The following is a 14,956-nucleotide window of genomic DNA, read 5'->3' on the forward strand; positions in this document are numbered from 1 at the left end:
GTCACTCGCTGCCGCTTTTGCTAAGTCACACGCACGTTTCACCCGTCCCTCGGCTAATTGCAGCCGCAAACCAGGGGCGTATCCTGACAAATTTGGTAACGCATGCAATATAGAATACATCCAAACCCCCTACACCCCCCCCCCCCCCCCCGGAAGAAGGGGGGTCCGGGGGCCCTCTCCCGGAAAATTTTGGTTTTCAGGGAGCAAAATGGTGCTGTTTAGGCAGTTCTTTAAAAAAATAATTAAACATAAAACTGGTAACAACATTAAATTTTTTGTGATAAACTTAGAGAGAAGAATTAACAAAGATATCAAATTGTCACTCACCATGTATTTACTTATAATGAATGGAACTCGGCTCTGCGGCTTTTCCTGCAGAACTGCTCCGTGACTTCGTCGAAAAACGAGTTGCGGACTTTCATCTGCACCAACAGATCTTTTTCTATGGACATGATGGAGAGTGCAGACAAACGACTTTGTCCTTGCGCATTTCTTGTGAATGATTTTATTCGTCTTAGTGCAGAAAACGAACGTTCTACGGATGACGATGTAGCAGGAATAGTTGAAACCATTACACACAGTTTATAGAGTTCTGGAAGTCCACTTTGGAGTTCATTTTGATACAGGAAATGGTGCATTTCTTGCACTGCCTTTCCCTCAAAATGTTTAGATGTAAACATAGCACTCAATTCAGATTTCAGCCTAACAATATCAAAAAAAAAAATTCCATAGAGTGTCCTTAATTTTTTAAATGCCTCCTCGGGGAAAACATCTGAAAATGTTGAGAATTTTTTTGAATCAAACATTTCAATGAACTTTAAATCATGCAACGATTGAAACCGAATATTCAGCTGCATGATTACTGTGTCCAAAATCTCAAGGTACATCCTCCTAAAATCGTCCTTTACAGTGGCTTCTGAGCAGTTTCCTTTTCTTTTCTTCCTTGCAGGCTCACAGTCAGATACGGTTTCAGTTTTCAACTATTTTTATCAAAACCGCAATTTCTCTTTGTGTTTAGCTTATCCTTCAGAGCTTCAACTTCTTTGCTGCAAAATGTAATGTCCAAGTATTTTGACTGCACAATGTTAAATGTAACATCTGTCAACGAAAATAACTCTCCAAATACACACAACAAGAAGTTGAACTGAAAATCCCTTAACATCATAAGAAATCCACGAGCTTCGTTAATAGCAGTTGTGTCCCAGTCTTCCGGATTTTCTAAAATGTGCTCGTACAGTTCTTCAAGTTCTACTTTATGATCAGCGACAGTCTGAACTAAGCGACTTGAATAACTCCATCTTGTCGGTGCAAGTTTAGGAAATCTCTTCTGCACTATAGTGTCTAATAAATTGGTTCTTTTTGAGGAATGGACAAAAAAACTGACAAAGTCGCTAAGGTAAGCAAATAAAACTCTACATGCACTTATACATGAAACTGCTTGCGATAACACCAAATTCAACTTGTGGGCGTAACAATGTACAAATACAGCATGAGGAATCACTTCTCTAACTTTTGCCTGCACACCATTCAAATGTCCGGCCATGAGCGCCGCACCATCATACGTCTGCGCTACCAGTTTGTCCTTACATTGAAATACTTCAATAGTGTCTATTGCAAGTTTTGCTAGTGCCTCTGCTGACCTGTCTCCACTGACATCATGAAAGCCTACGAACCTTTCGTATACTTGCCCCTTGTACACATATCTTAACACTGTTGATAGCTGTGAAAAATTTGTTACATCACATGTTTCGTCAAGCAAAATAGCAACAAACGTTGCTTCTTTAATCTCATTTTTTATTTCCGAAATCATTACTACATCATTGATACTTTGAATTAAATCATTTTGAATTATTGGTGATAATCCAGTGAACACAGAGCTTGTAGACAAGTGGACTCTCAATTTGTCGTCAAACTAAGCCAACAAATGAACTAGCTCTACATAATTGCATCGATTGTTAAAATCACTTTTTTCCCTGTGTCCTCGAAATGACAGTTCCTGTTGCCCTAAAAAGCATGTAGCTGCAGTCAGTCTCTTCAGTATTTCCCGATTCTGTTTTACAGTTTCATTGTGTTTTAAAATGCTTGCACGTTTCTGTGAATCCAGTTGCAAGTCAACCCTACTTTTGCCGAATGTACCGAGCGATATCCACGCATGTATATGAGAGACTGACTTTTCATGCCTTGAAATTGCCGTGTGCAAATTATTAAGATCTGAATAACCCCGGTCTTTACTGTTCCAGGGTGATTTTTCATTTGCAAGCAACAAACATGGCCAACAGAAGAGTTTTGTTAATGTTTCACTGCCACATAACCACACAATTTTGTTATAAAGCTCAGGATTAAATGTCCGTACAAAATTTTTAGTTTTGTTATCTGTTTTTAGATTGCTAAGCGCTGGCATCGGGCGCCCGTTTTTAACGATTTCTAACTTTTCATCAAATGAACATGATTGAAAAGGTTTATTAAAAATAGTCTCTACGACGTCATTTTTACAGTTATTCATCTTGCAAAACTACAATTTTACAACAAACTTAATTGTAAACTTATCACTAAATCACTAACCATCACACAATCTACTCCTGTTCATGCTGAATAAATGTCACATTCAAGCACCTGCAACCTCCCACGTGACACATAAGCTTAACACAAACTGCGACAAGCACCCACGCCGCACGCGTTAAGATTGCAGTGAAAAGGAAAAATAGTAAAATTAAGAGTTGAATTACAACTAAATGTCTACGAATGTTATATAATTCTAACCCAAACATTTAATTAAAAAAAAAAACCGACTGAACAGACACTAAATGGACTCGTTCGCGGCCGCGCTGTGTTACTGATCAGTGAATGCAGAAGCAACTAGTGCATGCATGCGACCCCGTCTTCGCGAGAGTTGGTAGTGACGTCACATCTGGAGAGTGGCTGTCGAGAACACCACAGCACCGTACCGCGACAATCTGAGGAACTATTACAAGTATCATTCACGCTGTAGTCAAAAGGTAGCGCTAATGCATTTGTTTGCCACACGTCGCACAAATCGTGAACGGAACGAGATTAGCTATAAAGAAAAGGGAATAACTTAAGCAGAAAACAATTACAGAACTAAACAGCGAGATAGTGATCAATGCCACAATGCCCATAAAATATTAGTTTCATTTAGAGCATGCACTGCATGCATTGCATTCATGGAGAATACGCCCCTGCCGCAAACCCAACGCTTTAAGTTCACTCATGCTGAAGCTATTTACGCGATTTCCTGCTATAACCTCAAACTTGCTTACGCGAACACGCGGTAATTAATGCACGAACCAAAAAAGATTACTCCGTTCGTGCAGCAAGGTACAACACAATCCGACCAACGTACAAGGGCTAATAGTCATTTCACTGCCCGTAACATATTTCACTGAACAAAGGCGGTCCCGGACACAATAAGCAATATTCACGCACGTGTCAAATATCACAAAAAAATCTTGAAAACCGGCAATTTTAACACCAGAACTATCCAGCCTAGATGGACCAAAATGTTATGCCGCGATAACTGAGTGGACTGTATACGAAAATAAATAGCGATGCCATTAAAACGAAACAAATTAACAGTGAGGCTACACCATTGTACTACTCACCGCCATGATGATAATATAACTGACTTCCAGCCGGAAGTCCAGGGCTGCCAACTATTGGCAGAGGAAGCTTGCGCATGGTTGCCACTACACAGCAGCGCGGGAAATACAAACTTGAAGTGTCTATTATATGTTGAGGTCTAACCAATGTTGTTAGCACAAATTACCAGCACTAATACAGTCTGAACATTAATGTTACTAACACAAATTATATACACTAATACACAGTCTGACAGCACCAGTTTTCTCGCTGCCGTGACATGTTCAAGTTTACGTTCATCGTGATGTCTTGATACCAATATTAATTATTTACGATCCCCAGAAATAAATGGTTAGTTTAAAAAATATGCGTCAACTGTATAATACTTCCGAAATTAAAAAATACGTATAAAACAGTGACCAAGACTCTGCTCATTTTATCTTGTGAAGTTTATGTCTCGTACCAGTATTTTGGCCAAGTTGTGACATAAATACAGTATCATAACTCTAGCAGCCATGTAAAAATTCCTGACGTTACCGTAACTTTATACATTCGTGAGTTTACGTTTTTCCCTCGTGCATTTTAGATAGTCTCCTGCTATAATTACTCAGACTTTTACACGCCTAGGCTTAAATTATTACATGTTTAGAAATAAAAGTAACTTTTCATGTTATAAAATATATATATTTTACGATTTAAAATGTTTATTGCCGACTATAAACGTTACGTTTTTCCACTTTTTCATGATGTTTTTAGGCCTACTAGCTAATTTTATCTACACTTTAAGTACCCACTGTATTTTCTGGTTGTTTATGGTTGTTACGTAACGTAAGTAGCGGGATGGATTCGATTTTTGAGACGTAATTCGTGGGAAAGTATTGTATTGGACTAAATGGGAACCAAACGGCACCTGAAGAATATAGTGCAAATAACGGGAAAACGTAAATAACGGTAACGTAAATAAGGGGTTTCGCTGTAGTTTTATACGGAAAAATACCTACACAAAGCGCTTGGAATGTGATAGCGGGACCAAAAACATCATGCGACGTTTACGCGAGAGGTTTTTTATTCAAATTTTGACGCCCTAAAATATTGGTGCGACGATTATGCGATAAAACAGGGTATATACCAACATCCATAAATATATATTAGGCATGGTCGGGCAGAGAAATTTGACTTCGGGCGGGCTCGGGCGGGTAATTGTCCAAAATTTTCGGGCTCGGGCAATCCCGGTCGGGCATCAAAATCAGTTAATGAAATAAATTTTGAACATAAAATAGTCGTACTTAAGTTTGCATTGACAAACCTGAACTGTTTTTATTTATTTACTATACCGCACTGATATGAAAGTTAAACATTAAACTAAAAAATAGAGTGCATATTAATCTTGGAAATAAAGTGCTTATTAACTAAACTGTGTTTGGGTAGCTGCTTGAAGGTTCATTGTCACTGTTGATTGTTTGACCTACACTTCCACTGGTATCCATTTTGGTAAAATAATGACATGAATTAAATAGAAACAATTCACAACCACTTTCTGTAAATGCCACGCAACTACAATGTGTGTAATTAAAGTCGGCTTATAATCCTTCTCGCACACAGCAAGCAGATCCACCGGCCTTGAACACTACTTTGTGACTATTGAGCAGTGAGCATCCGCCGTGCGTACACGCGCGCGCGCGCGTGTGTGTGTGTGTGTGTGAGAGAGAGAGAGAGAGAGAGAGAGAGAGAGAGAGAGAGAGAGAGAGAGAGAGAGAGAGGCGGGCGACCAGCTGCATCGTTAGTCAGCCAGCGAGAGTAACGGTAAATGTTGACCTTGACCACTTCCGCTTGCTGCAGGGCTCGCTCTCTTATATCTGTCTCCCCCTCCCACAAACACACTTGCTGACCGGGCACCTTCTTTATCTTATCTCTCACGCACACTCACTTCACCGGCTGGTGCCGGGACGGCGGCGGCGTGGCATGTTCCTGCAGCTGCCTTGCGTTCCAAAAAAAAGAAGCTTTGTTTACTTGTGCCGTGCGGTATTGCCGTTTTCCAAGGTGCCCGATATTTTCGGGCACTGAAATACCCGCCCGGAATTTCGGGTATACTTGATACCCGAAACACTGCCCGAAATTTCGGGTACCCGACCATCCCTAATATATAACCATATGTATGCATGAATGCATGCATGCATACATACATACATAAATGCATGTTTTAAACCAAAAAATTATGCGTAACAATCAGTAATAACAAAAACTCACAAGAAGCATGTAACAGTCTGGGCCGCATGGATCCCTGAAATTCTTTAGATCCGGCCCTTTCCGTTTCTGGAGATTTGGCCCTGGGTGTGAAGCTTGAAGTCCTGTAACATTTAAGATAAAATTAACACTTAATTTGAAAATACCCAGTAAGTTTGTTGTAGCTCGCTATCTATATTCATTAGTGGTGCACCGATGCGGATACCGATGAATCGTAATCGGCGATTATGGGTACTTACCGATTAATCATAATCTCCGATTATCTTAACGATTACTTTGCCGATTATTTACGTCCCGGCGTAATTAAGTAGGTTTTTACCGTGTAATATTTTGTTACACATTTTAGGATGAAATACGGTAATATTTGTATATATTACAAAATTCATCTAACTCCGTCATATCATAAATAAAGATATTTCGTTAAGTTTAATAAATCTCATTGCCTCGAACAATAAAAAAGACATTTTTCCTACACGTTTATTTACGTTTCGTCTTTTGTTTAGTGGCCTTGTACATTACCTATAGCCAGAGACGTAAAATAGATGGCATGCAATCAAAATACCACAAACAGTTGCAGTGGATTCTATGACAATCGATCTTTTCGAGTCGTAGTAGCGGTTTAAAATCGTGGTCCCGATACCTTCTAGTTTTTATCACTGCGTTTTACAAACTCGTTATGGGCGTCTTTGGTAACATTATCCGTTTGTTATTTGTATGACGTGAAAAGTGAAAAAGTATTTATAATTTTGTATATTCAGTCAACATAAATAAAATCACATGTGCTAGAATTGGTTTTTAGTCATTTTTATATAATTATAGTGAGATGGCGAGTAGGGAGAAAAAAAGTGAAGTGTGGAAACATTTTTCTATAAACTCAAGTGAACAAAATAAAGCAGCATGTTTACATGTTAAACGGTAATTTCTTGATGCAACCTATGTGATAGTCAATAATAATGCTTGTTTTCCGCAACAAAAACTTACCCATTGTAAATTACAATTATTAGACTGTAGTTCCAGTTGTTTACAATAACAAATATAAATAGAAGTTAATTTAATTTACACTTTGCAATGACTTAATAGTGTATTTTATATATTTTTATACTGTTATTATAACTGTATTCTCGATTTTAGCTAATCTTGTTATTAAATTCACATGGGAATAAAAAATTTTGTGTGCATTATTTCAATTAAAAAAATTTCTTCATTATAATCGGTAACTGAATCGGTATCTGCCGATTATTGCTCTCATAATCGGTAATCGAATCAGTAATCGGTAAAGTCATATCGGTGCATCACTAATATTCATGAATGCTTTGTTTCCAAAAACCATTGGAAACAATTCAGATAATTATAGAATAACAATTTTTAGCTCTGGTGAACATTAAATGCCTTAATTTATTACTAAAATATAATTACTTAACAGAAATTGATTTTTTGATTCCTTTATTTTATGCACCAGCCAGGGACTGATACAGGGAAAAGGAAAGGGAGGCGGGGAAGCGTTATGGCCATTTCCTCTTAAATAAATGTAAAGTTTTATATTTAATTAATATAGTAAACTTCAAACCAAAATAGCTACAAATCTTATCCCCCCCCCCTCACGATGCTGTCAGGAAACGTCTCTGCATACCATGACACTTCAACATCGAGCACTTGTCACAACACACACCAGCTCACTCACTGTGAAGGAAACAGTCGTACTTGAAGCACCGCCGACAGAAGAGCGTGTGGAAAGAGTGCATCGTCTGCTCACGTGGCACCGACTCGGCCATCGGACCGTCTATGTTGGGCGTGCACTCAGGCGGCCGGGCGTTCGGGTCCGTGTGCTCCATCAGCTCCACATACCTGAGGGGTGAAGGGAGAGATTTAAAGAGATGTGCACAAATTGCGACACAGCCATGCGTCACACAGCCAGAAAATACTTTAAACAAAGTTATGAAACAGAACAGTGATGTATGAATCCTGTCTTCATCCTTGCAAATATTTCCCAGCTATGTCAAACTCAGATTTTCAACAGTGGGAAACATGGCTACATTACAATGAGCAAGTGGGACACTCAAATATTCCTACCTTTCTTCCACCAATGCATTTAATTTATGCCCCATTCTCATCTCACAAACCTCTTCATCCCTTATGACCCCGATGTCAAAAAGACACTAAGCCATATCACCAAATTTTCATCAGTGAATATCGAAATTTCAAACTGAATGCTAATGCAATTGAATAGGAATAACTCTGCACAAGATACAGAACTGTTCAATAGTTGTCTAATATTTGGATAAACATAGTATGAAAATTTTAAAATCATAATTAATGAATACAATTTTGAGTCCTTGATTTTACTCTTAACTGAAGAAGATGTTATCAACCACTGTCATCATTTCAACAGCTAGTAATAGTAATAACTAATAATAGAAAATATTATTGCTACTACAAAACAAAAACCACAAGTAAATAAGTGGTGTACTAAGCCAAATCTATCAACTCGGTAACCCACATTAATTAGTATATTTCTTCGCACCATTACATGTCTCACTTATTACAAACATCAAAATGTGTTCCCAGACAGCAAGTATCACAATAACTATCCAACAACATGAAAATTAAAAAACAAGTACAGTAGAATCCCGCTGATGCGACCCCTCACGGTTTCCGGAAAAACAGATTTATAAACGGAATGGTCGCAATAGAGAATTTGGGGTGTCACCGCATCGTCGGATACATACACGTGAATGCCGCTTGGGCAGTGTAACCAGTACAACTGTTTACAGTTATATATTATTATTTTTATTATGATTGTAATATTAATTGTATATTCCATGAGCGAATATTATGTATTTAATTGTTTTGTTTGTGAAGAGGACAACCAAGGCATAACAAATATGACACATCTTATTACCATAGACGACACACTTTCAACTTCAGGGTCTTCTAAGAATTATTACTTGGAAATTTTATTCATTTGGTCTTAGTTCGATTCTTTTACACTCCAACATCCACGTTTTTATTTCACTATGCAGCTTATTCTGTTTGCTGATATCGATAGCTCCTTGGTTGCTAGGGACGGTCAGTAAATAGATATTAGGAAGAAGAAGGGAGACGCCATCGCCAGCTTGCGGAGAGAAGACGTTTCTCGGGCTGGGGCGAACCAAAGCCTTGGTTGCCGCCCGAGAAATAGAAGATTTCGCGTCATCCGCGATCGTGTCCTGCTTAGCATTCTCCTCTCTACGAGTTGAGAGAATTATATCTGGATTAAATAAATCCTAGATAGGGAGTATCGGCGACTTCGAGTGCCAACTTCCGCGTCGGTCCCGTTTTCGTCTCGTAGTGGTTCCAGACATCTGAGGGCAGCGCCAGCTGAGATTCGACCACGAAGATTGGTGAGACCAATCCAGAATTAGACCAGACTTTCCAGGACGAGAGGGATGTCGAGTCTTCATCTGATACCCGGCGACCTCAGCACCTCTGTAGTTCGCTAATTACAGCATTACAGCATCCAGAGTTCCAGTGTAGCAGCAGACCACCTGGAGGTCCTGTGAAGAGAGCCTCAAGCCTCCGACTACGGATAGCTAGACCCGGCAGGATATTCAACGTGTTCTAGTGACGTCATTTGCATCTAATTTCCGACACCTAGATTTGACACCTTGGTTGTTTCTCAATTAATCTAATTTTAAACGTAACCTCACACCAATATTTCAGAACCATTAAAATCATATGTTTTTCAATTATTATTACATTTATATGCAAATTTCCACTATTCACGTAACACCACTAAATTTACTTTTTATTATTACTCTCCATACAGTAACCCAGGGCAGTGACGTGCTAGCTGGACTATCAGTCTGGGCAGACCATCCAGCAGTAGCGGTCCTGGCATTTACTGCGACGAGGGTAGGCGCCAAGAACCCCATGAGAACACATCAATACAATAGCAAGGAGGTTTATTACAGTGGCTACCACAAACTAGAAGTAGCAGCATAAACAGAGATTACTTTCAGCAGTGTCTACCCGAGCTCAGCGCGTCCACTATCGCACGAAAAGCCGTCTCAACTGTCATGTTATCTTACCCGCCCGCATGAAAAGCCGCTGTGGTAGCTGTGTTTTTTTCTTCTTTTTGTTTACGCTGTGAAGGGACGTGGAAAAGATAATTGCTTGAGCTGTCAAAATAAACATCGCTGACGGCAAGGGCGGAAGCGCATCCTGTCGGTCTGTCGCTGTGATTATCTACTCCAAAAACATGTCACAGCATTTCAGGATAGCATTGATCTTATATCTTTCATTTATAGCCGAATGTTTTCTACCTGATCCACACAAGTTCCTTCGCCACGTTTTGAATGAAAATAACAACCAGCCGGCTAGCATAGCCGAACTTGCGTGACGCGAATTCACGTAGCGCGAGTATTTATCAGAACCCATTGTTCGGGGTATGCGAGTCCGAGGTGTATAGAATAATTCCACACATTTTTTTTTGTTGCGAAGTCAGCGATGTTATAGAAAAATAGCCGAGAACCAAACACCTGGCGAATTCGTTAACACAGTGAAAACAGCTTTGTGTGGCCAGTGACACCTGAGATGCAGCTGGCAAGATCACACTAACCAGTCGCAAGACAAAGGCATGGGACCGGGATGGCAATAGACGCGTGCGATGCTGCTATCAGGTGATGCGCGCAGTTTACCGGTATTGGCTAGCATGGACAGTCTAGAGGGGTGGTATCTATTTTTAGCCATCTTTTGTATGCCTGCCAGCCTGCCTGCCTGCTTACAGTACAGCGCTCGCCAAGATAAACGTGAACACATACGCCCAACAAAGTGTAACAGACTTGTTTTTCAGCCGATTTTACTCAAATTTTTGACTTTCTCTGATCAAATTTTTCACGGTTTCTCAAAAAATGGTCGTATAAACGGAATGGACGCATCAGAAGGGGGTCGCATCGGCGGGATTCTACTGTACGTATTTGGTTTTTAATAGTATGAATTTAAATATTTGAATATTAGACAATAAAATAAGAATAAAACCCCTTTACTTAGAACTTTTATACAGAAAATTTAAGTTAAAAACACTGTGTAGTCACACTGCCCAAAAGTGACAAATCTTGGTGTGATGAGTTCCTGCAAGACCACAGACAAGTAATGGTCGCACCATGTGTCGTACCCTGGAAGTTTGTTTGGTTGGTTTATGTTTTATCATATCACCCTTAAATACGTATGTTACATAAACACAATAATCTTGACTATAGTCTTCAGAGAAAACCAAATATCGTGTTTTATTGCATAAACGTCGCACATTTTATACTAAAATCAAGTTTGAAAACTAGGGGTGCAACGTTTATGCAAGAAAAAAAATTTTTGTTAGGTAAAGTTATTCATAAAAACAAAACAAATTCATGGAAAGTAAGTTTATTTAAAAAGTGAAGTATAAAAGAGCACACCAAACAATTTAAATTAATAAGTCATGCAACAAAAACCTTTCTTAAACGTTAAATAGAAAAACAAAATCTGTGATCTGAACGCGAGCCACTTGAATCTGTGACATGAACTAACGCATAACTATCGTCGTAGTACACACTTACCACGAAAGATTGCGGGCCTTCAGATGTAGTTAACTCGGCACTCGATAGAGAGTGTGTGTTGCATGCAATCGACAAGATATCAATAACAATATTCAACTACATGTGCGCGCTCTATACGGGAAGCAACATAACCAAACTAGTGCTGGCTAAATTTTTATAAGCGGTACACCATGGCGATGCAAAAAAAAGATAAAGATTAAAACATTTAAAAACGTCTTTAAAAGAAAATTTATACACTTGATAACTTCGTATTTCCATTAATTAAATAAGTGGTAATGTCCAAATAAATATTCAATTTCTACTTTAAAATACGTTGTTTTATACAGAAAAGATACCCACACAAAGCGCTCGGAATCTAATAGCGGGACCAAAAACATCATGCGACGTTTACACGAGAGGTTTTTTTATCCAAATTTTGACACCCTAAAATATAGGTGCGACGATTATGCGCGTGCAACGATTATGCGATAAAAGAGGGTATTTAGTTTGGTAGTCTAGGGCAGAGAGTAAACAGTTTTTAATCAGCCAAGGGACATATGCTCTCGAACAACTAAGCAGATGAACCTGGAAACAAGTGTCAATGAGACAGTACTTACTTCTCACGCAAGGTCTCCGCATCGCCTTTGTCCGGAAACATGGCGGACACTGCCTGGAACACTATCATGCCCGGGAAGGGCTTGGGGACAGGTGCTGGTACCACGGCCGTGACGCTTGGCTGTTTCGGTTCTGTCTTGCTGCTACCACTCGAAGCACTTCGGTTCTTGTCCTTTTCTTTGTCTTTGTCTTTGTCTTTATCTTTCTCTCTGTCTCTGTCTTTGTCTTTGTCTCTATCCTTATCTTTGTCTTTATCCCTTTCTTTGTCTTTCTCCTTTTCACTGGGGGTCTCCTCCTGAAGAACACAATATGCAGTCATTATTTAGTAACATACTTAGTGCAATTAATTCAATACAATGTTAGACCAAGAGCACTGCAAAAATCTCAAACTATGAGAAGAGTTGTGAAAGTAAATTTGCTACCCAAATTTAATACAGGGACCCGCCTAGTCAGAGGTGTATCTGTGTTAATGAGGTGGGATGATAAGTGTGAAGCTCAATGATGCTCCTAGCACGGTATTGCCTCTAAGCGGAAGACTCTACACTGGCGTGCAGTCTTCTTGTTGTGCATACAACTACTATGAAATTTGAGCGACAACATAACATTAGATGGCAGAGAGATGAAGATTAAGGTGTAATGCAAGTCGCTTCAGTGCTTTCGAGAGTGCTTCCTGTTTTAAAAATACAGTTTAAAAACCAAATAAGGAATAACTGAACTACTCATCCCCACTCAATATTTTTTTAACACATTAGACATTACAGTGAAACCTCGTTTATTCGTTCCCGCATTATAGAATTTCCCGGTTTTATTGTTCTATGTCCGTGGTCCCGAAAAAATCCCGCAAGAACAATCTTAAAAAAATCCCGTTTCCATCGTTTACGAATATTTTTTAACCCGGTTTAACGGGTTGAACTTTACAGGCTTTTTACCGATTTCACATTCAAATTCCCAAGAAATATTCCAGTTTACGCGTGTCTACACGACACGCAATACCAATATTTACATATAGCGGCCATTACTAAAAGAAAACGAATAAAGTGAGCATGACGCTGTTGCTAACAGGTTCACCAACTTCGATAAAACAACAGACGAAAGCTAACGCTCGCACGATAGTTCTTGCTTTGTGCGATAATCGACACAACAATATAACCGTGGTCAATATACTGTACATACTAGCCCAACGTAAACACGTTTCTATTTAGCGACAGTGAAATCCTGCGAGAAACATAGACTAAATTGTTCATCCTAGCGTTTCCGTGGCCGGCCGTATATGCTCGAGATTTTCTTTGTTTACGGTAAATTAGCTTTACGCATTTAACTCTATTGCACGTGTGAAATTTGTAAAGGTTCATTGATATGTATCGGCCTACAAAAGAGGTTAAAACCATTAAAGAGCGTTTAGAAATTATAAATGCTGTTGAAAAATATCCAGGCGAAAAACGGGTTGATTTGGCAAAGCGCTATGGTATTCCTCCATCGACTCTTAATTCTATCTTATTGTACATTGTATTAATAATAACAAACTTGTGATTACCAACACCAAAAATATTTTGCTGCATAAAAACTCATCTTATAATTTCTCTGCATTATAAATAAGAAAGAAGTGCATCTTATAACATGTGGTAAGTATGTACCTTTTAAATTTTGAATAATACATACGTAATTACTTGCTTAAAACATGCAAATTTGAAGTTTATTTTGTTTTGTTCATTTAAAAAAATTAAGGAAGTATAATTTTCCAATATTGATAGTGTATACACAGTGTGCTGCTGGTGTCAATTTATGGAAATACCTAACTGATTCACTGAAAGTTTTTGCAATAGTACATACATTGTGCATTTGGTAACTTTAGAGTGTGTTCCCACATTGTAGGATTTCCTGGATTATCCGTTTTTTACTCATGGTCCATTGGAAAACGGATAATCAGGGTTTCACTTACCAAATAATTTTTCAAAAAATTGCTCCTGTGTACCAGCATTTCCAGATAATTTTGTATTTTGGATGTATGTGCAATGGATTGAAAATACTATAATCACTGTGAAGTAATTTTTTTGTTATAGGTATAAGAAAGAGTCATGTTTCTAGTAGTACAGAGTACTAGCAATAAGATAATAGTGTTTTCAAAATATTTCAAACATTACTTGAAAAGATACAAAATCATTTTAACAAAAAAGTTTTTAAAACACAACAATGAGCTCTTAAAATTATGTGCAATAAATACAAAAGTGAAAATTATGATTAATTAACTTCTGTTAGGGATAACAGCTATTGTTAGTACATAGAACAATAGAACAATAGCCTTAAAGTTCACCAGTTTCTCAGAAACCACATATATATATATATTAGGGATGGGAAAACCGATTCCTAATTTCATCGATACCTATCAATTCTACTTTAATAATCGAGAATCGAGAATCGGTGATAAAAGTCGATTCCAGCATGTAGCAAAAAAAAAAATCATTTCACAACATTGCAAATCTGTCAGATACAATTATTTAACGACTCGTTGAGTGGGGTTATGACTGACTAGACGCATATATAACACAGTCATATTTCCCCAAATAAACAATATCTAAAACTTGGGTCGATGGTATACACAAGTCAAAGTACAAAAATTATTTATAAAAAAATTATCACTGCGTATTAGTAGGGGCCTGTTCTTTTCGCGATCGCGATTAAACGACGATAAACGCCAAATCACTGTAAAATACAGTTTTTAAGCGAAATCGCCACAACACAGCGTTTTTACACAAAATTTAGTATTAAAACGCGAAATTGCAGTGTTTTTACGCGAAATTTAAATACTGGGTAAAAGACTTGTCTCGTCACTGGTAAACAAAAACCGCAACATGGCTGCCACTGAACATTAATCATAAATGCACTAAAGCAAACAAAAGCTTATAGACGCTCACGTTATAATGTTAAACTCCAAAAATATACTGTAAAAATAC

General features: G+C 38.3%; 1 protein-coding gene across 2 annotated transcripts in view; it reads right to left on the reverse strand.

Moving 5' to 3' along the window:
- Window positions 1-14,956, reverse strand: part of LOC134546159 (histone-lysine N-methyltransferase E(z)) — a 96,429-nt gene that overhangs the window by 55,530 nt on the left and 25,943 nt on the right. For both annotated transcript variants that reach the window (XM_063388727.1, XM_063388726.1), the window contains exons 5-7: window positions 12,008-12,300; window positions 7,523-7,686; window positions 5,845-5,945 (exon numbers count right to left, since the gene is read on the reverse strand). In XM_063388727.1, coding sequence (XP_063244797.1) covers window positions 5,845-5,945; window positions 7,523-7,686; window positions 12,008-12,300 — 558 coding nt within the window. The remainder of the gene's footprint in view (window positions 1-5,844; window positions 5,946-7,522; window positions 7,687-12,007; window positions 12,301-14,956) is intronic.

This window comes from Bacillus rossius, chromosome 1 (assembly GCF_032445375.1).
Source record: "Bacillus rossius redtenbacheri isolate Brsri chromosome 1, Brsri_v3, whole genome shotgun sequence".
NCBI classification, from domain to species: domain Eukaryota; kingdom Metazoa; phylum Arthropoda; class Insecta; order Phasmatodea; family Bacillidae; genus Bacillus; species Bacillus rossius.